Source organism: Camelina sativa, chromosome 10, assembly GCF_030686135.1.
Source record: "Camelina sativa cultivar CO46 ecotype springtype chromosome 10, ASM3068613v1".
NCBI lineage: Eukaryota > Viridiplantae > Streptophyta > Magnoliopsida > Brassicales > Brassicaceae > Camelina > Camelina sativa.
In genome coordinates, this window is record NC_141889.1 from 12,448,002 (window position 1) to 12,474,324 (window position 26,323).

General features: G+C 34.4%; 3 protein-coding genes and 1 pseudogene across 4 annotated transcripts; all 4 read right to left on the reverse strand.

The window, feature by feature from the left end:
* Positions 1-99: 99 nt before the first annotated feature.
* LOC104718804 (protein pleiotropic regulatory locus 1) lies at positions 100-3,994 on the reverse strand. The gene is made up of 17 exons (XM_010436608.3): positions 3,762-3,994; positions 3,630-3,654; positions 3,282-3,384; positions 3,087-3,168; positions 2,912-2,980; positions 2,665-2,749; positions 2,448-2,540; positions 2,224-2,287; positions 1,997-2,082; positions 1,822-1,923; positions 1,631-1,714; positions 1,477-1,537; positions 1,283-1,349; positions 1,109-1,186; positions 926-990; positions 756-833; positions 100-504 (listed from the first exon to the last, which is right to left on the reverse strand). Exons 1-17 carry the CDS (start codon positions 3,893-3,895, stop codon positions 332-334), a joined length of 1,449 nt encoding a protein of 482 aa, XP_010434910.1. The 5' UTR covers positions 3,896-3,994; the 3' UTR covers positions 100-331.
* Positions 3,995-6,734: 2,740 nt separating this feature from the next.
* Positions 6,735-12,258, reverse strand: LOC104720336 (condensin-2 complex subunit CAP-D3-like). Of its 2 annotated transcripts, none has more exons than XR_015568025.1 (10): positions 10,693-12,258; positions 9,850-10,387; positions 9,505-9,686; positions 8,755-9,246; positions 8,533-8,624; positions 8,355-8,442; positions 8,147-8,261; positions 7,893-7,997; positions 7,621-7,795; positions 6,735-7,537 (listed from the first exon to the last, which is right to left on the reverse strand). XR_015568025.1 is itself a non-coding variant. In XM_010438257.2 (10 exons), exons 1-10 carry the CDS (start codon positions 12,166-12,168, stop codon positions 6,863-6,865), a joined length of 3,966 nt encoding a protein of 1,321 aa, XP_010436559.2. In that variant the 5' UTR covers positions 12,169-12,256; the 3' UTR covers positions 6,735-6,862. The 2 variants fall into 2 exon arrangements, 1 of the variants encoding a protein (XP_010436559.2); XM_010438257.2 differs by having other exon boundaries at positions 7,893-8,025; positions 10,693-12,256.
* Positions 12,259-12,610: 352 nt separating this feature from the next.
* On the reverse strand, positions 12,611-16,131 carry LOC104718805 (ubiquitin-like-specific protease ESD4). The gene is made up of 9 exons (XM_010436609.3): positions 15,070-16,131; positions 14,678-14,754; positions 14,500-14,593; positions 14,312-14,410; positions 13,910-13,999; positions 13,714-13,833; positions 13,374-13,477; positions 13,126-13,198; positions 12,611-12,960 (listed from the first exon to the last, which is right to left on the reverse strand). The coding sequence occupies exons 1-9, from the start codon at positions 15,916-15,918 to the stop codon at positions 12,898-12,900; spliced, it is 1,569 nt and encodes a 522-aa protein (XP_010434911.2). The 5' UTR covers positions 15,919-16,131; the 3' UTR covers positions 12,611-12,897.
* A 3,357-nt stretch (positions 16,132-19,488) lies between these two features.
* On the reverse strand, positions 19,489-20,743 carry LOC147936048 (putative F-box/kelch-repeat protein At5g02980; annotated as a pseudogene).
* Positions 20,744-26,323: the final 5,580 nt, after the last annotated feature.

Consider the following 26,323-nt stretch of genomic DNA (forward strand, 5'->3'; position numbering starts at 1 on the left):
TTCGTATAACACATCTGGTCTGGATAGGGGATGCCAATGTAGTCCTAATAAGATCACATTAGGACTAATAAAAGAGAATTAAAGTGATGGGAGATGAAAGAAAGTTAAACGTTCTCTCAAGTCTCAACATTAAAAGAAAAAAAGTACATGATCTATTTTTTGTTAAGTGAATCAATTACAAATGCCTTTAAAATACATCAAAGTACATGGCCCTTTTTTTGTTTTTTTTCTTTTCTCTCCCCGCCAAAACCTTTCACACGGTGATCCAGAAACCAGAATCATGAATCTAGTGAGATTCCAACAAACAGCTTTGAGATGCTAATACAAGTTATTAGAAGCGCCTAATCTCCTTTGGTGGTTTGAAGTTGATCGGGTGTGTTTCTGGAGTTGCATTCTCATCTTCTTTCCACATCTTTATTGTTTTATCGGCCTCACATGTTACCAGTCTCGTACCTGTTTGATCGTAACACGCTGCATATATACCCGCTTCACTCTCCAGTGAACCTGCCATATAAGATGTACCCAACAACATTAAACTAAGACCCTTTTACTACTTACATAAACCCTAATCCTCCGTCTTGAAAACTTTCTTGGTTTCCTTAGAGCTCTCAATCATATTACACTTCTGAAATTTGGGTCTTCACCAAGACTCATACTTGACTACGTTAAATGAACATACTGAGACTTCTACATCTTACCATTAACAGTAGATCAAGAGCAAAGGAACATGAAACAGGATATGTGAATATACGTACCGGGCTGTACAATAGTTTCTGACTGTTGGAAACTGTGACCACTCTTCCAGTCCCAGAACCATATACTTCCATTATCACCTTAATTCGCACACAGAATCAATTTTAGTTGACAATGATAATGAAAGCAAACAATCACATAAAGAAATAGTTTCAGAAATAAAATTATTAACCTCCTGTGACCATTACACCATCCTCGTTCACAGCCATTGCGTTAATTATGGTTTTCTGCTGTGAACTGTTTCATGGAGAAAGACAATATTGTTCAAACACGTCAACAAATATATGATATCTCTTATTTCAAAAGCTTTAGAGATGCCAAAGAATGGGTATATATCTATCCAGCAGAGACTTACAGCATGTTGTGGCAAAACTCTCCCTTTGGGAGGCTAAATTTCTTGGTGTTGTCAGCTGATGCAGAAGCAAATGCATTCCTACAAACAAAGAGAGAACATTAGGAAAAGTAGGTTGAGTGTCTTAAAGACTCGGCTGTTGGAAAGACATGGTGGATGCCATGCAACTATACATACTCTTTAGGATGGAGAGTCATTGCTCGGACAGACTTCTTATGATGTGTTAGCGTTGCCATTGTTCTGCCTGCATATAATATAATCCAGCATTATTCAAATGAAACCATATACTTGCACCAATGTTTATACAATGAGAAGGGATTAAGAAGTATGGCTTTTAAGTCCAAGCAGAAGGTTAGAATGATAAGACACACCATATCGAAGGTCCCAAAATTTAATGGTGGTGTCATGGGATCCAGTGACAACTTGTGGATCCTGCATCATCACAGATCAAAGTGAGTTCCAGTTACCATGATTCCAAAAGAAATCCAAATCAACAACAAGAAGTCCATGTGAAAAGATACGTACAGTTGGCCGAGTGAAAACAGAACAAACGGTGTTCTCATGTCCTGTGAGTGCAAAAATTTGCATCTTGGTACGAATATCCCAGACCTGCAAATAAGCAAACATGGAAAAATTCAGTAATGCTCAAGCATCAAAAGAGCAGCAATATATATACTAACAAACAAAGGATTTAGTATTTTTAGATATTTTCTAACCCTGCAGACAGAGTCTCGCCCTCCAGTTAGTAACACGTCCAAAGTTGGGTGGAGAGCTAAGCAATAGACACCACTCAAGTGACCATGATAAGAACGGATAACCTATCAAAGTAATCCACGAGCATTAGATAATAGATATGAGTTGTTCAGATAAGGAAAAGAATAGAGTTGTAACCTTATTTTGCTCAAGGTCCCAGCATTTGACTTGTTTGTCATCACCAGCAGAGAACATATAGGTATGTCGATTGCTTACCGCAAGGCCTGTAACAAAATTCAAAAAATAAAAGAAGCCTAAACTTGTACTTGCTCTCGAGTGATAATCATTGAGATGCTTAACGAGATAAACTGCAAGAAATTTAAGAGATTAAAAGAAAGAAACTGGAAGAAATTTAAGAGGCTAACCTCGAACTTGCTCGATATGCCCAGTAAGTGTTAGCTTCAGAACTCCAGTTGCTACATCCCATATCTAGTGAATATAACACAAGCAAGCCATTCAGAAAGTGTACTTCATTCAGGATTGCATCTACAAGCGCTAAAGTTGTGGACGTTTACCCGCAGGATGGAAGTTTTGAATCAAGAAAACAGATTCGGAACAATTCATATGAAGAAGAAATACTCTCTATTACCTTGATGGTACGATCAGCTGAACCAGTACAAAACCATTCATTACTCGGGTCAAATGCGACAGATCTGACCCAACCCAAGTGCCCCTGAATGACCTGTGAAAACAATAATTAACCACAAGTCAAGAAACTTCTTAAATGAACAGAAAGAGCCTTCTGGGGACAAGCGAAATGCCAAAATCATTGTGATGCATCAACAGTACGGTGCCACATATCTTACCCTGTAATTTTTCCATGGTGCATGCCACTCTGGGCGGGGCCATCTACTTGGTATCCTCTCCATTAATGCAGCAGTTGAAAGATTCCTTTAACACGCAGAAAGACGCACACCAGAAAAAAAAAAAAAACAGAATTAGAAAGGTACAAGCTTTGAGAGTTTCAGGTTCGGGAAGTCTAATTTGCATGGATGTTAATGAATTTCAATACAGATGAAGAAGAAAAGAAAGGGTAAGGACGAAACAAAAAACCTTTGATATGATGAGGATCCAGTGGCAGGTATAATAGTGGTGCTTTTGCCTGAGGGACCAATATTGTTCCTTCAATTCGAGAACCAAATATATCTAATGAGCATCCTCGTGGTATAAGTAGAACAATAATTAGCATAACAGATCAACAAAACCAACGGCTAAAGGAAATACTTACAAGCCTTTAGGCTGTAAAGTTGGACCAACAACAAGGGCATTCTCAGTCACACCCTTTTGCACACTCTTGGACCCTTCTGGACCTGCAAACAATTCATCGAGCAGATACAATAAGAATGCAATGCTTAAACGAAATTCAAATAGGAAACAGGAAACTAATTTTTATCTTTCACCAACAAATGATATTGAAAAACACCTGGGAGGGCAAGGGCGTTGGAGGTTCCAGTCTGCTCATTGCTGCGGTCAGGTTGACGTGGAGGTTGACTCACAGGCTCTACACCTCCATATGCAACTTTCATCTGTACATGAAAAATTTCCAAAACCAATCTTATACACAACTCACAGCTCAAGAACACAGTTTTAATCAGTGAATCACAGAGAGTTAAAGCAAATCAACCATCTTAATCAGTATTTGATAACTGTAGTCTTATATGCTAAGAAAGGCTAATTACAATACTGAAAAATAAGAAAACCTAATAAACGTGAAGTTCGAAGCAACATTATAGAGACTCAAATAAACGAATTACACAGAAGCGACGTTTACCTTATGGCTAAGACGAATCTGCTTGCTGCAAAATTTAGAAGAAGAAAAACGAAGAACTCTTTGTAAAGTTTTTCAAGGAAAAAAACAAAGGAAAGATTGGAATTGAAAAATTGGGGATCGAAGAAGACTAACGCTTCGAGGTCAGGAGGAGGGAATTGGCCATGGACAGGAGCGAAAAGATCAAGTGCTCGTTTGAGGGATTTGTTACTGAGCTTTTTCAGTGACTGTGTTTCGATAGGTTCGATCTCCGTCGTCGGAGCTGGCATCGTTCTTTTTTTTTAGGGTTTACAGAGAAAGAGAGAGAGAAGACGAAAGTGAAGTTTGCTATTGGGGGTTTTAATTATTGATGGTTTATTTATTTACACATCAATTTCACTGCGCCGACCGAAATATAGTATTAAAAAAAAATTTAACTTATTTTACTATATATAAATCAAAATTTTGGGTCTCAATAGTAACTATGGTTTAGATGGATAAAATTATACCGTTTTTTATTTACCATTTATTAAGTGTAGTATGTAGTAGTGCAGTACAAAAAAATAAAGACAAAATCGCAGCATATTAACTACGAACCACTTATATATACAAATAGAGTTAGTCTGCAGTAATTTGTTGTCCATTTTAAAAATAGAGATGGATTTAGTCGCATTGACCACATACAATTCAGACCAAAAAACAGTTTAATCCGCTGATAGATTTGTCTACCTTGACCGAACCACCATTCAAACCCTCTATTTTTAGACCACGCTACTGTGGACTACGCTTGACTAATGGTAAATAAAAAGCGATATAATTTATAAAACGGATTTGTCTGTCTTAATTACTGCAACTATTTACCCATATATAAATAACAAAAATAATAATTATATTATATTCTTCACACTAATATAGTAATATTCATTAGTCTTCATATTTTTTTTAGTTTTGATATAATATATTTTTAAGACTTTCAGTTACTCTTTTTTTTTTCTGAAAACGTCAAAAGAAGCAATTTTACTTTCTGAAAAATAGTTTTTATCTTTTTGGTGAATAAAATTATTGTTTTGTCTACATGGCGTTGGATGATCAATTACGGTAATGGTTTTTTAATGGTTTGATCTTTCTCAACTTTTGTAAGAGTTTTATTTTTTTTAGGAAAAAGGTGTTCAACTATAGGAAGTATAGCTTAATACATGGCCACACATCTCAACTTTAAAAATGTATTGCCAACTATACCAAGTAAATGTATTGCATGGTCACATATATCAACTATATGATGACATGTGCTCAACATCACGAACATTTTATTAAATGTGTGTTTGAATGTTCCACATTGGTGGATTGGTAAAACTAAATTTATGTGGTTGATAAATTAATTAAATTTATATGCTCACGATTACAATATTATGATTACTTTAACATATTTCACAAAATAATGATGCAAATATAACAAACAATCACTATAAAACTGTAATATACATTAACCAAATTAAAATACTATAATATTCTAAAATAATTAGTATTTAGCAAGATATATGTAAATTTACGAAAGAATTACAATATTAATATTAAAACACATTTTTTTCTTCATAGATTGAGTAATATATCTTTATTTATAACAATTTAAATCACAACATATGCAGAAAAAATTATAAGGTTAGTTTCATATTGTACTTCTCAATTAATATAGTAGGATATGTGGTAAAATAAAAGTTGCAATATCTGAAAAATTTATCAATGATTTTTAATTTATTTATACTTAAGTTTTACAATTGAAAAAAATATTATAAGATTGATTGCATTAACAAATGTAAAATATATCTTTATAAAGAATATAAATATTTGGTTAATTATTAAAAGGCCTTAAATTATTCTATATAACAGTTTTATTTTTTGTTTCTAATCCTATAATAATAAAAAAATAAAAATTTGTTGGTTAACGCCGGTCAAACATGGTCAACTGTGGTCAAACCTGGTCAGCGATGGATTCTGACAAACGTTGTACCAGAATAAAATGATTGTTGTCATCATATAATTGGTATATCTCACTATGCAATACATTTACTTTGTAGTTGGCAATATAATTTTAAAGTTGGGATGTGTGGTCATTGAGTTATACTTTGAACACTTTTTTCCTTTTTTTTATTGTGAACCCAACTTTTATAGTGAAATATTTGTAAAATATTTTTTTTTGGTGCGAATATTTGTAAAATATTTTTATAATAAAAATTAGTTTCATATTTTTGGAGGTAAACAATTTTTTTTGCTTAAAGTTCACATTAAATTTCAGGTTTTTAAATTCAAAATTCATATTTAATATCTAATGCAGTTTAATAAATATAATAGAGTATCGATCGAATCTCAAGAAAAGAAAAATATCCTCCGGCTAGACAGGTTTGGGCGTTGTCCCATTTCCCAGTTTCTTCGGGCATGTTTCCCTCAAACTCTATCTATGCAAACATGGACTCATTATTTTGGAGATTCTAGCAGATCCCTTAGATTGATGTTTTCCCATGGATCCTTTGGTATATTTGGAAGGCTAGAAATGATAAAAAAAAAATTCAGCAACTTGGATTCCAATCCGCTTGCGATTTTACGACTAGCGGAGGAGGAAGCAAAACTCTGGTTTTCGGCACAGGGAGATTCCCCTGGGATCTCTGCAGAATGGTCCCCGGCCACCCACTAGTCATATGAATATTGCTAGTAGGACGGTTAGGAACCATGCAAATGGTTATAGATGTTTTGTGGATGAATCTTGGAAAGAGACGGACCAGTACTCTGGCAGAGGGTGGTATTGTACTCTCCTGGAGGGGGAAGCTCCCATTATGGGTGCATCTAACCTTCGTCGTAGTCTATCACCACTTCATGCAGAAGTGGAAGCTTTAATTTGGACAATGAGATGTATGATCGGAGCGGATAATAAGAATGTTGTTTTTCTCACCGACTGTTCTGATTTGGTGAAGATGGTGTTTTCGCCTTCCAAGTGGCCCGCATTTAGGACGAATTTGGATGACATTGAAGCGGATAAGGACGAATTTCTCTCCTTTTCTTTAGTCTTGATCCCTCGTTCACAGAATGGTATTGCAGATAAGCTGGCGCGTCGTGTTAGAGTAGAGTCGCATCAAATTACCTATGTAAACGAGTTTTTTATCAATTGGCTTCTCTAAGCTAATCTTGTATGATGTTGTCAAAAAAAAAAAAAAAAAAAAAAATATCAAAGATATGCATCTACAGCAAAGCTATTGTTCTAAGTTCTAACTCTCATCATCAGACATGAAAGTTGGTCTTCTTCTCAAAGACTCCAACACATCAGCCGATGGTCGACCACTCTGGATACCTCCACGGCTGGACCTTAGCTTTGGAACACTCATTGCACTCAGAGGCGGCGTTGCAGCTCCACCATTTATCTCTTTCAACACCGACCTAGCCGCCTTCGCTGCCACCGCATCAGCAGCCGCCGCAACCACTCTCGATTCCAATCCCGAATCTCTAACATTCTCGCTTGTTGTTGGTTCTTCAGGTTCACCATTTCCACGACTCGTCCCACAGGCAACCCCTTGGTTAGCCATGGACCTTGCCTTTGCAGCCTCGTGCTTCTGCATATCGTAAATAAGCTCTTTCTGAAGCTGTTTATCAGCGACGAGCATTTCTTCAATCTCGTTCTTGTAGTCTTTGAGGAGGACACGGAGGCAGTCCATGAGCGAACCTGTAAGAGGACTGTTCTTGCTCTCCAATAGCCTCTTGAGCTCAATGAAGATTGGAATCGTGTTCTGAATCAAACCTTTTCTAACAGCTTGCGTTATGGCTCTTCCTTTCGCAGCAGCTGCATTGGAGTCTCCACCTTCTTCCTCCATCTCCATTGTCTCCGACGATGCTCCTCTGGAAACTGATAAGCGGATCTCTTTGCATGCCAAGATTTGAAATGCATCCTACACCGAGAGAACAAAACCAGTTAATAACTCTGGCGGATCACGAGAAGAAATAATAAGCTGTGGAGTAATTTGGAAATTACCTGTAGGACTGCCTGACCAGTGACATCCTCTATGTTAAGCATTCCATCAGAAGCAGCTGCGAGGATCTCTGCACATAATTTGGCGAATGTGGCCAATAGGTGTTCTGGAGCCATCTGTTTAAGCAGAGTAATGTAAATCTGCATTCTTTTAGACCTAGCCCTTTCATCATTCCCTCTACAGAACAAATGTAACAAAAGAATCACTAAAATCGTCCACACCAAAATATCATGTTTTTGTATGAGCATGGACTATATAACTTTAACATAAGTACCTGACAGAAAAAGCTTGATCCTTTGTTTTTGATTGTTTAGAATCTGGATTATTATGGCCAGTGTGGGCATGGCAGTCGTTTAAGACATAAATAGCTTCCACGAAACTGTTGTAAGCAAGAAGTGGCGCCTTTACTATAAGCAAGTTGGGGCATAACAATAATCAAAACCCTAGAGATCATGTCTCTCAGTAAGAATTTACAATAATATGGAATAAAAGAAAGCATTTCATGGTTGCTCCCACGAGTTCTCATACCTTTAAGGATGCTACCAAATAAAAAGTCTGCAAGTCGGCGTATCTTTTCAGATTCATCCACTAGCGATAGAAGAAACCGAAGGAAGAGGACTCCTCTCCACTTCACGTAGTCTCTCTGAATCAATATAGCAACAAGCCTGCTTATCAATCTTCAGGCCTAGAATTTTTCAACAACGGAAGATAAAGAATCTGTGGAGAATAGTAATACCTGTAATAACCTTGAGAGAAGTATGAAGGTCTGCCTTCTAACAACTTCACAAGGATCCCTAAGACGTTTTGTAATCTTTGGTATGTAACTATCCAGGTAAAAAAACATTAGTTTATCAGTCATCTTTAACATTTGAGAAAAGTGTAATGAAATGTTAATGTTCTGTGGATGATTTTACCACTCAATCATGGCTGTATAATGAACACAAAAGTCTGTCATTGCCACAACAAGGTTGTTACGCAAGGCTGCACAATCACTCTTTTCAAGCTCCTGCAAGAGGAAGGCATCAACGACAACGAAGTCAAATAGGTTACAGTAAACTGCAGGGATAAAGGAAACTAAAACTATTTTCCAAAAATAATCGTGGAAACTGGAATCAGCAAACAGCAAATCGACAGACCTGTGCAAAGAGAGGGATATATCTTTTAGCAAGCTTCCCATCAGCCAAACACATCTTCGCCATGGTCAACCAAGACTGACTGTAGAGAGGAGGAGCTTTTTGTTTCAAGCAAACATCACCTTGTGGCAATTTGTTTTTCAGCTTTGAGTCAGAATTTCCTGAAGTGATGACAGTATGTAACAACGGAACAATTTTGGTGGTGTCAGCAGAAGGATATATAATGACACAAGATCCAATGGTATATACTGCTGTGACTACTTTTGATAACTTCTTCGACACAGAATCCAGTCTCTTGCTTCTTCTACTTCCGAGTGTTGCTGGTGTAACAAAAGAATGATTATTACTAGAGACCTCCTCGATGTACTTCTCAGTGACCTTAGATGCCTTAGATAAAAGTTGTTCTACCCACTTCTTGACAAGCATATCAGACTCCTCAGAGGCGCATGCCTTCTTTTTGCACAAAGTTTTTAATGCTTTAACATGTGCATCGACCTGTCATTCAATGGCATAGACTAAGATCCTGGGAACAGATGGAATTAAACATAAAATAGTCCATTTTGAACCAGTAAATAATGATCTGCTCAATTCAAGCGTCCAGGTCCCAGTTAAAGAGAAGTAATAGTATATTTAAATCTGAAAGAATATTTTTGAAGACAGAAACCACTGACTTTTTGCGCTTTCGAACCATAAGTTTGATTTTTATAGGAGATATCACGTAAAGTATTTATTAGAGTCCCTATTAATTATTACCTCAGCAGAATGGAGGTTAAACTTTTCGATTTTCTTCAGCAAATTGTCAGCCAGGTCTGCAGCAGGCTCTGCTGGCAGCTGAAGGGAAACATTGGAGATTGTTTGCAAAAGACAAACTCGATCGCCAGCCCATGTAGAAGAATTACACTCGACACCCTGTTCCTCACCTTGTTCATCTAGCCCTTCAGAAAATAGCCGAATTAATATAAATGCATTCATGAATTGGTTTAGCTAGGACAGAAGTCAGGATTAAAACAAGAGAACAAAACTACCAGTAGCAACAAGTAAAGACATAAAGCAGTTAATTGAGATGTCTAAAGATGGATAGACTGGTTTTTGACAAACCTTGTACATCATTCTTGTCAAGCAACTGCCAATGATGGTGAAGAAATTCCCATTCGACAGACTTTGGAAGATACACTGAAACCTCTGATAGAAGGAACCAAGCACCAGCAGGAGCGGTCCATTTATTTATTGGCATTGAACGGCTCAACCACAGTGATTCAGATTCCTTTATGATACTCTGGAGCGCAAAGGCAACTCTTGGTTTTAGTCGCTTCTTCTTTCCCAAACTTCCACATATTTTCGTAACCCAAGGAGAAACCTCGCTGTTGCAAAGCTCCCTTAAGAGAACCAGGACTCCTTCTGGAAACAAGGCTTCAATGTCCCCGTCTAGATTTTTTGAAGTAGTGTTCCCGTTGTTAGGGAGAGAAGCACTGTCTGGAGAAAGCACATTTCCAGCTCGTAATATTCTTTCCAGAACTAGTTCATGAAAGACATTCTCGCATTCTTCTTGGATGCTAGTTTCATTATCCATGATCATTCGAGGAACTGAATGTAACCATTCAGTGGTCACAATTTCATCTGTACATATTCTGAAGGCCTACAGTGAACAGAAGAAGATAATCAATTTCCATCACCGGAAAAGAAAAAGAAGCGGAAGAAATATGATAACAAGTCATTAGTCTAACCTATATTTAGGGAGAAGTTAAGTATAAACATCATCGGATTTTAGTACAAAACCAAAACCGACGGAAACAGTTACTACGTAGTCTCATTCATTCATCTTAAAACATTGTTGGCTTGCAATAACTTTATGAGCTAATCAAGGACAAAGCAGACCTATCTATAATTCCATTAACTTTAGGGGTAAATGAGAAAGAAGACACTGAGTTACAGATAACATACCTCAGAAAGAGCTGAAATTGCAGCCTTTCTAATACTTATGAGCGGATCAGAACAAGAAGTACCCATTGTCTTTAGGATACTACCATCAAAGCAACCACCCATAAGGGATGTCAATTTTGTCACAAGAAGAAGAGCTGCTCTCCTGACAGCCGCTTTCTCATCCACACATCTTTTCTTCAATAGGTCAGTTACTACACCTTTTCCCTCTGAAGTCTCGCCGTTAAACCCAAGGGCATGTTTCAGGATCGACCTGCTCCTTGCATCACCAGACAAGAACCCCACGACTTGAGCCAAGTTGGACAAAGCTCGAGCTCTAATTAAAGCATTCGTGTCTGAACACCGCTTAAGTAACGCATCAAGACAACTTAATCCCCAAGAATCATTCGACCCATTCTCTGAACCAATAACTCCTAAAGGATTTCCTAATGAGCTTATCAACAGAGGTATAAGATCAACAGCTAAGATTCTATAATTAGACTTCCCTTGACACATCTTCATTAAAAAATCAACAAACTCAGATTGGTCCTCAACCTCCATTGCCTTTACTATCTCCAATATCGCCTCCACTGCGAACCCACGCGGCTCAGCCTTCTCAGGTGACTTATGAACCAAAAACTTGGGCAAATTAGAAACAACTTTTTTCAATTCAGAGTTATCTTTAGCCAAACCCATCAATTTCCTTGACACAAAACCTAACGCAAAGCTTCTCGCTTGATGTTTACCTATAAGAAGCAACGGTGTTAAAGACTTTGAAATCTCAGCAGCCGTGAGTGCCATGTCTCCATGGTCAGAACTCAACACTCCACCCAGAATCTTCCCACACATATCCATCAACCGATCATAATTCAAAATCCCAGAGTGTTCCAACGCCGATAGAGGAATCTCACATACAGTCTGCACCAAAGATTTCAAACTATCGGGAAATCTATCTAAATGAACAAAACTAAGAACCGAGCCTAAGCGCTCGAGCACTCTAAAGAGCAATTTCGCATCGAATCCACCTTCTTCAGCCTCACCCCCATCATCTTCATAACCTAGATTTCTCTTACCGCGACCTCTCTTCTTCTTATTCCCTTTCTCCCGCTGCGAATTACTCCCTTGACCCGCCGAATCTTCACGGTTACGGCGTTTGAGGTAGCGGCGGATTGAGCCCAGTAGAGATAGAAACGCAATCGGAGAGAAGAAAGTGAAAACGGGGCAATTCACGGAAAGAAGGAGACTGAGATACGAGTCGGAGGCTAAAATAGCGAGACGGCCTGATTCAACCGGCGAATCCATGGCGGCGGAGACGCAGCGGAGGAACGAAGAAGCCACGGAAGAGAGGCTGCCGTAGAATCGATTGAGAATTTCGTCGTCGTCTGTATCGAGTAGAGATTTGAGATCCGTGACGAGGTCTTGGTAGTGAGATTCATCGTCTTCTTCTCCTCCTCCTCCGATTCCTGTGATGATTCTAGTAAGCAAAAGCTCTTCATCCATGGCGACACTCTGTCTACTACTGAAAGAGAATATGGATTTCACAGAATTTTTAGGTAAAATTGGTTTCAAAAGTATTTGGATTTCCCGCGATCTGTAGGTTCTTTATCAAAATTCAAAATGGGACTAAGAGGAACTTTTGGGGCAAAATTAACCTTTCGAGAAAAAGTAGAGCCCTTTTCCATAAACTTTTTTGTTTTCTTTGTTCTTGCCAACATTTGTAGTTTTCAGTGTCTTCTTCATAGCTACAGTCATGTTGGAAAACTCTAATTTAAAGCAGCTGTTTGTTGTATGTAACACATTCATTTGTGTATATATGTGTTTTATACTATTATTGGGGAAAACTGTGCAGCTCATTTTCATAGTTCATGGAATTGACCATGATACTTGATCTAGTTAACATCAACTCTTAACGAGACCGTAGAGAAACTAAAAAATGGACCAGTCCCGAACCTTCCAACTATTCATATATTTTAGTTAGACTAATCAAACATAAAATTAACACTCGAGATCCGAACGCTTCCATCTACAGTTTCAAACAAACAAAAAATATATCATACAGAAGAAGCAAAGAGCTTTGGCCTAGCTCAGCGTTTACCTCTGCTTTTGAAGCTGAGTACTTCACTGCCTAATACCCGCCTAATAGGAGTGGAATTTAAAGTTTGAACAAATCAACAATGGCAAGTAAAAATAGCATTCCTAAAAGCTGAAAATACATTAGCTCAAGCAACTTCAGTCAGCTCGCAGTCTCAGGATCTCTTTAGCCGTTCTTAGTCGGAAGTATGGCATGTGTTCCTGCACCAATGTAATACAAATGTTTTTATATCAATTCCTAGAACATGCTAAGGATATAAACTGCTTGCGCGATATTACTAATCCCACACTGATTCAAGACTCCAATTAACAACACTCAACAACAGTTTCTTGAGGCATTTACGGGTTTGGATTCTAATAGCTTACCTGGCTGAAACATAGCCCCAGGCCTCTACTGAAAAAGTCGATGTATTTAAGCATAAACATTCCACAGTCATACCTGAAAACATAAAAAGTGCAACAAAGAAAAAAAGATAAGAGCTAGCAGAGACCTAAAGAGCATATAAGCACATAGGATTTCATATTATCCCGTTATCTTGATTTGGCTGTAAGTTTCACTTTTGAAGATTAAATTTACAGAGCAAACTTGAATAACACATATGCTTAATACTTACCCATTCTTTTGTTGGGGAAGGTCTTCAACAAATTCCATGTCCCACGAATTAACATCAATGTTTTTTCCACTCTTTTCCTTCGCTTCGTCGTCCATGTATTTTGCCTGAAAACACATAAGCAGATCTGCCATTAGCTACGACGACTAGTAAGTACGGTTAGAACAATTTCACAGTAGTTTCTTACTTAGAATAAGCAATAACAGCGTCTAGAATATCCAAAATGTCTATATACAGATTTAAAATCAAGAACTGATGATGGAGATATCTTTTAATGCCTCTAATATGTCAGTCATTAATAGGCAATTTAATAAATAGAATAAGAGTTGGATTTTAAATATACCAGAGCATTCAAAATCATAGGATCAACTCCATTTAGTGAATCAAGATACAAGAGCTTGCTATCTCTGTTGTTAATTACTGCCAAGGTCCAATGTACACCCCTGTGGACGGGAACAAATATCTGCAGAGGGCAAAAGACTAATTTCAACACAAATCAACAAAAGAAACTTTTAACTTTTAGGTTCTTCGGAAAGTACCATGTCACAGTCAATAAGAGCATATCCTAACTTTCTCTGCGTAGTCCATCTCCTGACAGCTTTATAATTATAACCAGAATCGCTGACCAGCTGCAAAAAAAGGATTTAGATAAAGACAAATATAAGTTCCAGGAGATTCATCAACGTACAAAAGGCCATAGCTTGTCTTGGTTACTCACTACCATTCATGGGATACAGAAGCCAGAGACAACTGAGTACAATTGGGGGAGAAACGAGCCAAAATCTAATGATGATCTTATATAGAAGATCTCTTAAATATAGTGCTTATCAATTTCTATGGCATTTGAATCAAGAAGCATTCTACCCAAACGAACTGACATGAAGCAAAAAAGATCCAATATTTTTCTAAAAAATCATCTGAACACAGAAAAGAAATCAAACCTTTTTGTAGAAAAAGGTGTTGAAGAAATGACATTTTAAATACTTTTTGGGCTCTCTGGTCTCTCTTTCTTTGAGCAGTTCAAGGTAGACATTGATAACCTACAAAACAGAACAGGAACAAAGCATAAGAAAATATGTAATATTAAGAGCTCATAACTGTGCAAGACATTATGACGAACAAATAGTACCTCATCGTTGAGCCATGACGAAGGTGTAAGGCATTGTAGAACTTCTCCACTAATATCAATGTTTGAGTTCTCATGAGTAGCCAAGACCTTCCTTCTGAAAAAGGGACACATATTGATATTGGTTACACACAAAAAAAAAACACTTAACATGCTAGTTATGCCTCTTAAGAAACCATACCTATTTCTCCCAGAAAAGGCACGGTAGACTTCAGCCTCTTCCTCCTCTGTGAGAGGTATAAAAGGTTCACGAGGCACCTTCGTTAAACCAATCACACAACAAACAAACAACAGCAATGTTAACAACAGCAAAAACATGAGTAATCTACTTTATAAGGTGTTCCAACGACAGATACGCACTACGGATCTCAAAGCAAAGATTGCAATCTACTCTCATAAGTAAAAGAACTTTGACTGTGTGGGCAAAAGCAATAATGCAGCTAAATGACCAATACAACTAACAAGCATTGTACTATTTTCAGTCTATGCTACATTTTAGAGAACCAGTCCAAATAAAGTAGTGGCATTGATTATATTATCCAATTCGAGAAAGATTAGTAAAAATTGAATCACCTCAACAAGTTTTTCCACAGGCTTAGGGCGAGACTGACGCAGCTGTGACAACTTCTTCTCATTCAACAAAATCTCAAAACCCAAAGCTTCCAACTTTGAGTTCCTCCTCTCCGCACTTTGCATAAGCTTTTTATAAGCTTCAAGACTCGAAGCATCATTCGCATCTCTATCTAACGACAACGAATCCAGCATGGAACTAGTATCATCAACTCTCAAGTTGTTCCCTTTCTTAACATCCGTAGTAACACCACCATGAGAAGAAGAAGAAGAATAATTCCTCTTCTTCTTATTCTTCACCTCTACAAACTTCTCCTCCTCCTCCTCCTCCTCATCATCATCATCATCATCATCATCATCATCATCATCATCATCATCACAATCAACAACTTCAATTTCTTCAACACTGGAATCTTCAGAAACAGCTTCCTTTTCACCATCATCACTCAACAAATCAACAAACTCTTTATCTCTCTTAACAGATCTCAAAGCCTCCAAAGCTGTCCTCTTTGCATCATCATACTTACGAAGAAAGAAATTACCATCCTTTTCGCAATAACCATTAGATTTCGCTTTCCCGTATCTAAGAACACCTCTGCTGGGAGCATGAATCTCTCGTCTAAGAGGAGCTTTAGCATCAGGGTACCTTGAAATCCTCGAAACTGTTGGGTTTTTTGAAGAGGAAGAAGCTTGGATCTTACCTGAATCTTCATCAGACATACCGAATGAGAATCTTCGTTTCTTGGAAGCTTGGAAATACGGAGAATTTCGTAAAGGGTTGGTTGATTGTGGATTGAAATTGAAATTGAAGGTTTCTTCGCTTCGCTTACGATTGATCGCTACGGCACCCATTAGTGGAAGAGTTTGGGTGAATCACTAAACCCTAGAGATTGGGAGATCAACGAAACGAGAACCATAAGAGAAAGAGAGAGAGAGAGAGAGAGAGATATCGAAACCTAAAACATGAAATTAGGGTTCTGTTCTGTAGACGAAGAAAAAAAAAAGTTCAGAGATGAATGGTTTGATTTTTTTCTTTACTATTAAAAATGTAAAAAAATATATTTTAACGATTCTTAAATGTAAAACTGCCGTTAATAAATAAATAAAAATATACACGACTAAATTTTACAAAAGTTTGAATTTCAAATCAAAATAATTCTACAAAATGGTTCTCATATATATTTATCATTGTCTTAAACTGTGGTGATATCATATAATATATTTTAAATTTGATTTTCATAGTATGTTAATACACTTTTAGTGTAAAATTATTTAACTAACGAAAAAACTGCGCCAATTTTTCGATATATTTTGATGAAAATTATATATGATTGATGACGATAATAAAATATTATCTTCTACAAAAAAATAGTATTAAGGAAAAAAAATAAATTTCAAATACACAATTTTTTGAAATATAACAATCAGTTGAGTTATAAAATCAAATCTGATAAAAAAATCATGAATTTAACTCGATATCCAGACAAGGCGAATTAAACTGATGACCTCACATATCCTAAACCATTTTTTTGACCACCAGAAAAACAAAACAATTTTATCATCATGAATTTAACTCGTTTTCATATTTAATTAATCGCTACCACCTAAGTTTTCGTGTTTTTATTCAATGTTTTCTTATTCTTCATATTCTTTCTTGCCATTTCTATTGTCAAATTTTGTGGTAATCGTCATCATTACTTTTACCGTCTGGTTCTTCGCTATACTCTTTTTCTTCTTCATCCTCGTCAACTTCTTCACTTTCTTCCACTAAAAAACCTTTTTTTGAGATTACCACACAACTTGTTAACCCATCAAACTCCAAGAAAAAAATCATTTCTTTTCTCACAAAAATAAAAAATAAGATAAAAAATTAATGAAAGAATATCAACTCATCTATAAAATCATACACAACAATATGTTTTACAGCTCATAAGAATAAAAAGCACAAACGCAGATAAATAAAATAATTTCTGTTTTACATCAATATTTAGAATATTTTAAACTTTTAAGAGGTTTCGAAATATAAAATTTGAACCTTTTAAAAAGTTTCAATATTTATAATAGTTTAAACTTTTAAAATTTAAAAGTTATAAGATTTGAAAACTTTTTAAAAGCTAAGAACTTTTAAAAGTTTCAATATTTATAATATTAAAACTTTTTAAAATTTTAAATATTATAATATATTTTTTGAAACTTTTTAAAGTTTTAATTTGATCAAATAAAAAACTGGATCAAACCGAATATAATACTTTTAAACTTGGACGCCTGATAAATCAAGCTTTCCTGCTCATTCGTTGTTGGTAGCATATTAATCTTATTTATACTGAATCTGAACTATTTTCTAAAAAATTTCTAGCCGATGTGGGATATTGTACACAGTTCTTTTATTTCCATAAATTTAAAATTTTCTTTTTCCTAAAAATTCTGGAAATTTAAAAAATGTTAATGAATGACATGTCAAATCCTGATAGGTTGTTTAAAATAATTCATAATATAGAAAATTCTGAAAATTTTAAAAATGTTAATTAGTGAGGTGGCTAATCCGTATTGGTGGTTTAAAGCTTAGGTGGACGCCTTTATAGCTTCTACTTTTTATTAGTATAGATTTAGAATTAAATTGATAAATGATAACGCTGTATCTTAAAAGTTTATATTATATTTTGCAATTTGGAAGTTTTATTGTGTTTAATCAACCTGCGCAAAACGGAGACATCTTTAAAAAGAACAAATTTGGTATTAGGTTAAGAGGTTTATTATACTTTTGTCATTAAACATTTAAACCAGTGTATCTCGAACTAAATTGATTAAAGGGCTGTTGTTTCTTCTTTTAGTATAGATTATATTTTCGATTTACATAGTTATTATGCTTCAAGCCTTCAATCATCAAAGTAGTGTATTTTATGTTAAATTAACATTTTTATATTATGTTTGAGGTCTATACTTTTTTTTTCAGTTATGTTTGTTGCCTAAACTCCGGAAAGTTATTACGCTTTATCATAAATTAATTAATTATCTATATTGAGCTAGTTTATGTAGAAAAAAATTATAAATTTTAGCGAAGGTTGTGTAAGGCTCTCAAGTTGTAGGCTCTCAAATCTTAAATGACAATAATTTAGATTTTAAAAAAAAACTAAAACCAAATTCTACTTTAAAAACTTCTCTAAAACATCTAACATAAGGCAGCAGATCGATTAGCAAAAGAACTAATTGATATAAGATGTTTTAGAGAAGTTTTTTGTTTCATAATATATGATGTTTTCAAGTTTCTATACAATTTTTAGATTAGTTTAATATTTTATATTATGCAGTATTGTTTCTAATTGGTTGAATTTGTTAAAAGTAAAGATTTTTTAATCTGCGTGCTTTAGTTAAAACATTTTATATTTTGAAACGGAGGGAGTATTAATCCGGACAGACAGAGTAGTAAATGTTTAAAGCCTATGTTCTGAAAATGATTCACTTCCTCTACGTACCCGAGAAATAAGTTTGCGGAAGGCCGATGATGCCGAAAAGTTCTAGGATGGGCTGTTTCCTTTCGATAATATGATTGCTAACAAAGTTGTATCGAGTTTTTTTACAACATTATGTAAACTCTTGAATATCTTTTAACAAAAAAAAAAAAAACATTATGTAAACTCTACTATATAACCTAAAGACCAATGTTAACAGTGCCATGCATACAAATATTGAAATTATAATTTATAGATGTTGTTTAACATTCTTTTATATGAACTAAGCAGTTTGGTGCACACAAAAAAAAAAAAAAAAAAAAAAACTAAGCAGTTGAAGATATACCTAAGAGCCAATTTTTCCTTTACCAAGTGGGAATACGAAGACGTACGTGGTGCCTACATTTGACGAGTACTTGGAGATTGGGGGAGTTGAAATTACGATGCATATAGGCCTAACAGTCAGTTTTTTCGGGTTAGGAAAAAATTGATATGCCTATTTCGGATGCATATAGGCATAATTATGAATGGTTAATTAATGAATGACTTGTCCCGCTATGAGGTAACTAATCGACAGTTTTCCTGGTTTTGTTCGTAATCAAAACCAATATTGTGTTAAGAAATGAGTTGTAATGCATCACATGATGATATGAGTAGAGGGTATGTTTCTAATGCCATCAAGTACTATATGAAGCAATACAAAGTTACGGAGGAAGAAGCGCGAGGCTTCAACAAATGGTTAGGGACTTGTATATCACATCTTTGTTTGCCAATCTTATTGTCTTTGAAACCATAATTAGTATGTTTGGTCGTCGTTTCAGCTGCAACATCTATCTTTTCTTTATGTATCAATGGAATACATGGGTCATACTCTCTTGCCTTCTCACTCACGCTTGAAAAAGGTTACGAAAAAAATAAACATATGATGAAGATAACGTTATCGTGGAAGCTAAAAGATCATATCAGAAATCACTTTGCCAGCTAAATGAATAAATATATAGTTTATGAACACGAATTAAAGAGTGTGAGAACTTCAGATATGGACATAATTTGCATATAAGACATTAAAGCTATATGACGAGTCTGTGAGAGGATCAAGTTTGAAGACAGGAAGAGACCACTCAATCTTCCCCCAAATCTCGTGTCTATTGCGTTTGCCTTTCCCACGGGAAATGGAAATCTCGGTGGAGTAAAGCTCGAGACTGTGAGGATGCGGTTTTGAGAAAATAACAATCTTCCCAGCAGGGCTGGTGCAGAGTTTGGTGATATAAGAACACCATTGTCGGAGTTGTTCCAAACCCTTCACTTCCTTCCAATGCAAGTCATAGGGCAAACACCAAAGTATTCTCCCGCGGGTGGCACGGCAGAACAAGAATGTCCCAATGACACACCAATCGTTTCTGTAAATGTATCATGGCATGGAATCTGTTTTACCCCTTGCCACAAACATACATTTACTTGGTGAGAAGGAGAAGTTTTGACCATCCTCATCCACTGCGTAAACCTCCTCCTCCTCTTTAATTGTCATCAACACGCTTTGTTGGATATTGAGGGGCATCTTGGGCGTAAACACAAACAAGAAATCCCAAGTTTTGGTGGACATGTCGTACACCTCTGCCCAGTTTGAGGAATCAGCTACATCATCCCCGAGCCCTAGCTCCAAACACATATATCTTGCAGCCGCCTGAGTCTGTCAACATCAGGCTTGCAGATGGGGAAGCACTAGCCATCTTCATGGGCGGTAGGAGGTACCATTTGTGCTGGAAACAATCGAAACACGAGACTTCCGAAGTGGGCTTTCCGTCTACGAGTCCACCGATGATATAAATCAAATAACACATCGTCACGAAAGCGGAGCCTGATGTCGGGGCCTGGTCATAATAAAAGTCCATATGGATGGGTTTCAGGCAACGTTGTATAGGGTGGAGGATTAACCAGCGTGGGCTTGGTTCTGGAAAGATGCGCAAGCATACGTAGACATATCGCTCGACGCAACCCATCTGCCATCTCAATTTCGTGACCTCAGAGGAAACCACCAGAGACCGGTGACTCTTGGAGGCGATAGCTAAAGCCGCGAGGTCCAATCTCGACAACTGAGCCAAGCAGTTTACAACCACCTCATCTGGCAACGACCATATCCCACAAACCTCCTTCTTCTTCTTCTTCTTCTTCTTCGTCCTTTTATTGTGACATGCCGTCAATCCCCGAATCACACTTCTTCCTTTCATTGACTGTTCAACGGAAGGATTCATTCCCATTCTCGATCGTGAGAGGAGGATCCACACAGAAACTAATCTCAACCGATATCTATTTACTTATACATATCCCATTTATATACAATTCCCTTAAATGAAAAAAGGAAATAATCGTATATCAAGAGAAATATATACTTTAAAAAAGAGGAATATATAAAAAGTTAATGTAATTGAGCAATTAAAAGGAAAACAAAAATCAAAGAGCCTACTTTTGTTTCGTTTTTGTTTTTTTTTTTCTTCAAAAAAAACCAAAGAGATTATTTATTTATAAAGCTGGATAATAAAGCTCAGAAACCGAAAAATAATTAATTGGATATATGAATGTGAATTGGTCTCTTATTTTATTTTTATTTTTGATTATATCATAAAGCAATTAAGCATGATTGCAACTCAAACGTATTGTAATTATGCTATGGATATATAGTCGAGTGGATCAAATTAATAAGAAAGTAAATAATACTTTATCTTGGTGATAATGAGCGATCATCGGTTATAGATTGGCGTACATCTCTCCTTGCATTCATCGCATTTTCCAACGAACATTTCTCCCCTTAATATATGACAATTAATCCAACAAATCGATTAATTAAAACATTATTCCATAAACACAATAAAGCACATAGAAATCAAAGTCCATACATCGGTTGTATTACCAAAGCGGTTGTATAAACATGGTGGTTTTAGACATATGGCTTAATTGACTAAACAATAAAATAATGCTTTCACTTCGTGAGAATAAAGTAAACCAAACCAAACCAAAGCATGATAACTAATATCTCTTCTATTCGAACTATTGGCAGCCACGTCGTCAAAGCTATATATACGTATCTCATTGATCATGTTTCTGTTGTAGATGTTAGTTTTATTTTTAAAAGTTGAAGCTAAGCTCATTTAGATTAAAAGTTGAGGCTAAACTCATTTAGGAGTAAGGCATGCTTAAGAGAACAACATATAATAACGTACGCCTTATATCCACGATAAATTCCAAAGTTTTGTTATTTACGCGAACAATCTCCGATGAGTTCATCATATAAGACATATAGCCTCTGGTATGTTAAGTATCTTTCATTTTATTCATTGCTTTTAGATGATTATATTATTATTTTTTTCTGTCTTATATGTATGTTTAATACTGTATACTTTTGTGTTTTAGACCACACAGCTAAAAAAAAACAAACTTGATGAGTAGAAGAGGAGACGCAAACAAAGATGAAGACTTGCGAGCATCACCCGTGGCAAAGTGTTAAGAGGCTGAAGACAAAGTAGAGCATCAGAGATTTGTGGCTATGACCTTAAATTTTAATCTAATAATTTTAAGTTTGTATTGATCGTCTTTGAATATTAAACGTAATTTTGTCTTTTATAGATTTACTAAGTTTGAACCCGCGGTATAACGGAGGATTATGTTTTTCTTTTTTCAAATGATAAATTCTGATTTATTACATATTTTTATAACTTCAATAATACATTTCCATTTTTAAAATTTTCTTGTTTATTAACATATTTGTAAATTGTAAATATCTTAAGTTGGTTGTTGCGTTTATAATAAAACTATCAAAGTAGCGGTGTTGCATGTCCACAATTTTAATGCGTCATGTGATGGGTCGAGAATATTTTGACTTCCTCTAATAGGGGCTTCGATCGATCCGAGAGTAGCATATATGAAACACAAAAGAGTCCCATCAATGTAAGCCACCAGATTTTTAAATACTTTTAATTTCAAAGAGAATATAATCTTTTTATATATCATTATCTTATAAATATTATAATTTTAATTTATTAAAAATCTTGAAATTACCACATATTTAATTATTCAACCCGCCCCATTATAACTCATAACTTTTTTTACGTATTTTCTCTTTTGAATTGATTTAATGTATTAATCTAGTCTTAAGTTAAAGTTTTTAAAATTGTAAAAAATGGGTGTACTGTAGAATGTACATACACGTTTTCTTTATTTTATAACGCATGAACACGTTTTTAATTTGCAGTGGATATTTTATCAAATGTATACAAACTACCGTATGGAAATACTGTATTAGTACTACAGAAAATTAAAATAAACTTATTTATTAAAACCGGTTTACGAAACCAAGCTCAATTATTTAAAAATATAATAAGAAAATTACATGTGTGTTAGTAGGATCGAAGGCCCAATATGAAGTCTCAAATACTTTTTTCACGGGTCGGATTCTTTAAAAACACGCGGATCCTCTTGTTATCGCATGTTAATTTTTAATTAAGTTTTCTAATTCAGATTTTAACCTTTTCAATTTCAATTAAACATCTCCTTTGTAAATAATTCAGTGGCAATGACTATAAATAAAACCATAATTTTGGACATTCTTAATTTTGTACTCCTCTTTTAATAGTATTAAAATGTATAGATACTATTAATTGGGGAGTACATTTAGAATTTAAAAAAAAAACAAAAAAATCAATATGCCATGTAATGCCCCCACGCCCAAGAAATAGAAGAAGAAAAAAAAGACAAATTAACGGCAAATTGGTAATCTAAATGTGTAAAAACTCGCAGATCTTACATGACCTGGGCTAAACATATTCGAATCGTGGATGAATTAAGAGAGTTTCTAAACAATGACTTCTTAGAAATCAGTAAGCAAAAATAACAATAATAATAATAACAATATATATATATATATATCAACATTTTAAGGAAATAAATACAAAGATCATTACCCGTAATCACTACCATAGCTACTATTACAGAGCATTACTAACAAATCCTATCTAACATACGAGTCAATATAAAAAACTATACATATTTAAATTCATCCTTTCCTCCTCTTGTTTGGTTCTTATCTATTCCTCCCTTTTAATTAACTCTACAACAGAGTCAAAGGATGTCTCTCGGGGAAGTAAGGTTATTGGAATTGGTTCTAGTATCTCATGGTTAGAGGCAACTAAACCAGAACCTTTCTTGTAGCCCATTTGGGACATCAACTTGGACCATATTCCTCTCGTATGATCCTCCCACCTAATTGCTTTGTTAAATAACTTTTTTTTTATTAAAGCAAAAAATATTAATTCAAACATAGAAATTAAATAAATATAATTAAAAATAAAATTAAAATATATTTTCATCTTATTAATTCAGTTCATCTCCTATTTTGAGATTGAACAATTTTCAGCCAAAAAGTGTTACTTTCCAGCTCTATGGTGGGACCCAATAAATTTGGGTTTAAAGCATATTCACCCAAAAGTGTTATTTTTCAGTTGTACGATACTTACTCCGATTTCAAATTAGTTATCTTTTAAGGTTATTTCATACAAATTCGAAAAAAATTATTTTTTTCTATTTTACCCTTCATTAGTATATTTTCTAATTATTTTAATTGGTAAAGACATTAAAATAGTTGACAAAATTGAAATATCTATAAAACATCTACACTGAAAATTCAAAACGACAACTATTATAAAACAAAATTTTCACTTTAGAAAGACAACTAAAACAAAACAAAAAAGAGTAAATTACTAGAATTGCTTTTAATCATATGTGATTAAGTATTTCACCCATTTGGCCTTGTTTTGTGTTAGTTTGCAAAAGAAAATGATTTTGTAGAATAAATCATATGTTTTTAGTCGTTTTTAATTATTTCTCAAATTAAATTTTGTTTATTAATGAGTTTTCCTAGATTTTTGTCTTGAAGAAACATCTATAGCATGAAAGAAAAAGAAGTCTAAATATAATATAAATTTGAAGTGAATTATACTACAATTCTATTGATTTATCACAACTACTAAAAAAATGAAGGAAGAAAAAAAAACATGAGCCAAATATAAGCAAAACCTAAGCAGGAGATCACCATTCTTCCTTTCTAACTGTAATGATAAGATCCAAAATTAAGCGAGAAGGAAAACAAATGTTGAGTGATATCTTAGATTATTTTGTCAACTTAAAGGTGACTTTTATACAATACTAGGTTTTGAACTCACGCAACGCGTTGATTTATTTGATATATTTTGATATATTTTGATAAAAATTGTATATGATTGATTACGATAATAAAATATTATCTCATAAAAAAATTAAAATTAGAACTAAGGAAAAAAAATTAAATTTCAAATACTCAATTTTTTAAAATATAAAAATCAGTTGTGTTATAAAATCAAATCTGATAAAAAAAATCATAAATTTAACTTGACGTCGAGGCGAGACAAATCAAACTGATGCCCTCACATATCCTAAACCATTTTCTTTGACCACGAGAAAAACGAAACAATTTTATAATCATGAATTTAACTCGTTTTCATATTTAATTGATCGCTACCACCTATGTTTTCGTATTTTTTATTCAATGTTTTCTTATTCTTCATATTCTTTCCTGTCATTTTCATTGTCAAATTTTGTATTAATTTTCATCGTAACTTTTACCGTTTGATTCTTCGTTATACTCTTTTTCTTCTTCTTCCTCGTCAACTTCTTCACATTCTTCCACTGAAAAACCTTTTTTTAGACTACCACACAACTTGTTAACCCATCAAACTCCAAGAACAAAATCATTTCTTTTCTCATAAAATTTGTGAAATTCATAATTCATGATTACAAGCATAGTCAACACATGCACCCAATTATTGACAATTTTATCCATATACTTATTTGGTTTTAGATCCACGCGTTTAGAAACTTCTCAAACCAAAATCCTTACTTGGTTTATAATATTTAAAAACATAATAAAATATACTAATAATTATTTATTTAATATGAATCATATGATATATAGAAATATGAGTACACTATAAGAACATATTAATTATAAATAAATAATATCTATTATATTATATCATCAAATAATATCAACCGTATATATTATCAAATAACTGTAACCGTATATAACAGTAACCGCTTGAACCGTAACCGTATTTAAACGTAACCGTTTAACCGTTTGTTTAACGGTTCTCGTTAAGGTTACAAAAATTTCTAACCATAACCGATTGTTAATAAACCTTAACCGTGACAACCGTAACCCTGGCCATGCCTATGTATATCTAATAAAACATGTGTGTTTATCGTCTATCTTTCTACTTTAAACCTCAAAATTTGACTCAAACATCAAATTAAGGTCTTGCGATGTCAATCCTTCTTCCTTAGACCCAAAAATAAAAAATTAATGAAAGAATATCAACTCATCTATAAAAACATACACAAAAGTATGTTATACAGCTCATAAGAAATAAAAAGCACAAATGTAGATAAATAAGATAATTTCTGTTTTGCATCAATATTTATAATATGTTAAACTTTTAAAAGGTTTCGAAATATAAAATTCGAACCTTTTAATTTTTTTTTTAATATTTGTAATATTTTAAACTTTTAAAATTTAAAACTTATAATATTTAAAAACTTTTTGAAAGTTAAGAACTTTTAAAAGTTTCAATATTTATAATATTTAAACTTGTAAATCTTTTAAATATTATAACATTTTTTTGAAACTGTTTAAAGTTTTAATTTGATCAAATAAAAAACCATATCAAACCAAATAAAACTTTAAAACTTGGACGAATGATAAATCAAGCTTTCCTGCTCATTCG

What these genes read in the sequence shown, in the direction of transcription:
- LOC104718804 (XM_010436608.3), bottom strand. Translation starts at nt 3,895, where the DNA reads ATGCCAGCTCCGACGACGGAGATCGAACCTATCGAAACACAGTCACTG. An exon ending in CACCATGGAAAAATTACAGG is followed by an intron (nt 2,541 to 2,664) that starts GTAAGATATGTG and finishes TTGTTTTCACAG; the next exon opens with GTCATTCAGGGGCACTTGGG. An exon ending in ATTTTGGGACCTTCGATATG is followed by an intron (nt 1,350 to 1,476) that starts GTGTGTCTTATC and finishes TATTATATGCAG; the next exon opens with GCAGAACAATGGCAACGCTA.
- LOC104718805 (XM_010436609.3), bottom strand. Translation starts at nt 15,918, where the DNA reads ATGGGTGCCGTAGCGATCAATCGTAAGCGAAGCGAAGAAACCTTCAAT. An exon ending in ACACCTTTTTCTACAAAAAG is followed by an intron (nt 14,000 to 14,311) that starts GTTTGATTTCTT and finishes CTTTTTTTGCAG; the next exon opens with CTGGTCAGCGATTCTGGTTA. An exon ending in CTTCCCCAACAAAAGAATGG is followed by an intron (nt 13,199 to 13,373) that starts GTAAGTATTAAG and finishes TTATGTTTTCAG; the next exon opens with GTATGACTGTGGAATGTTTA.
- LOC104720336 (XM_010438257.2), bottom strand. Translation starts at nt 12,168, where the DNA reads ATGGATGAAGAGCTTTTGCTTACTAGAATCATCACAGGAATCGGAGGA. An exon ending in TGACAAGAATGATGTACAAG is followed by an intron (nt 9,687 to 9,849) that starts GTTTGTCAAAAA and finishes TATTTTCTGAAG; the next exon opens with GGCTAGATGAACAAGGTGAG. An exon ending in ATTTGGTAGCATCCTTAAAG is followed by an intron (nt 8,026 to 8,146) that starts GTATGAGAACTC and finishes ACTTGCTTATAG; the next exon opens with TAAAGGCGCCACTTCTTGCT.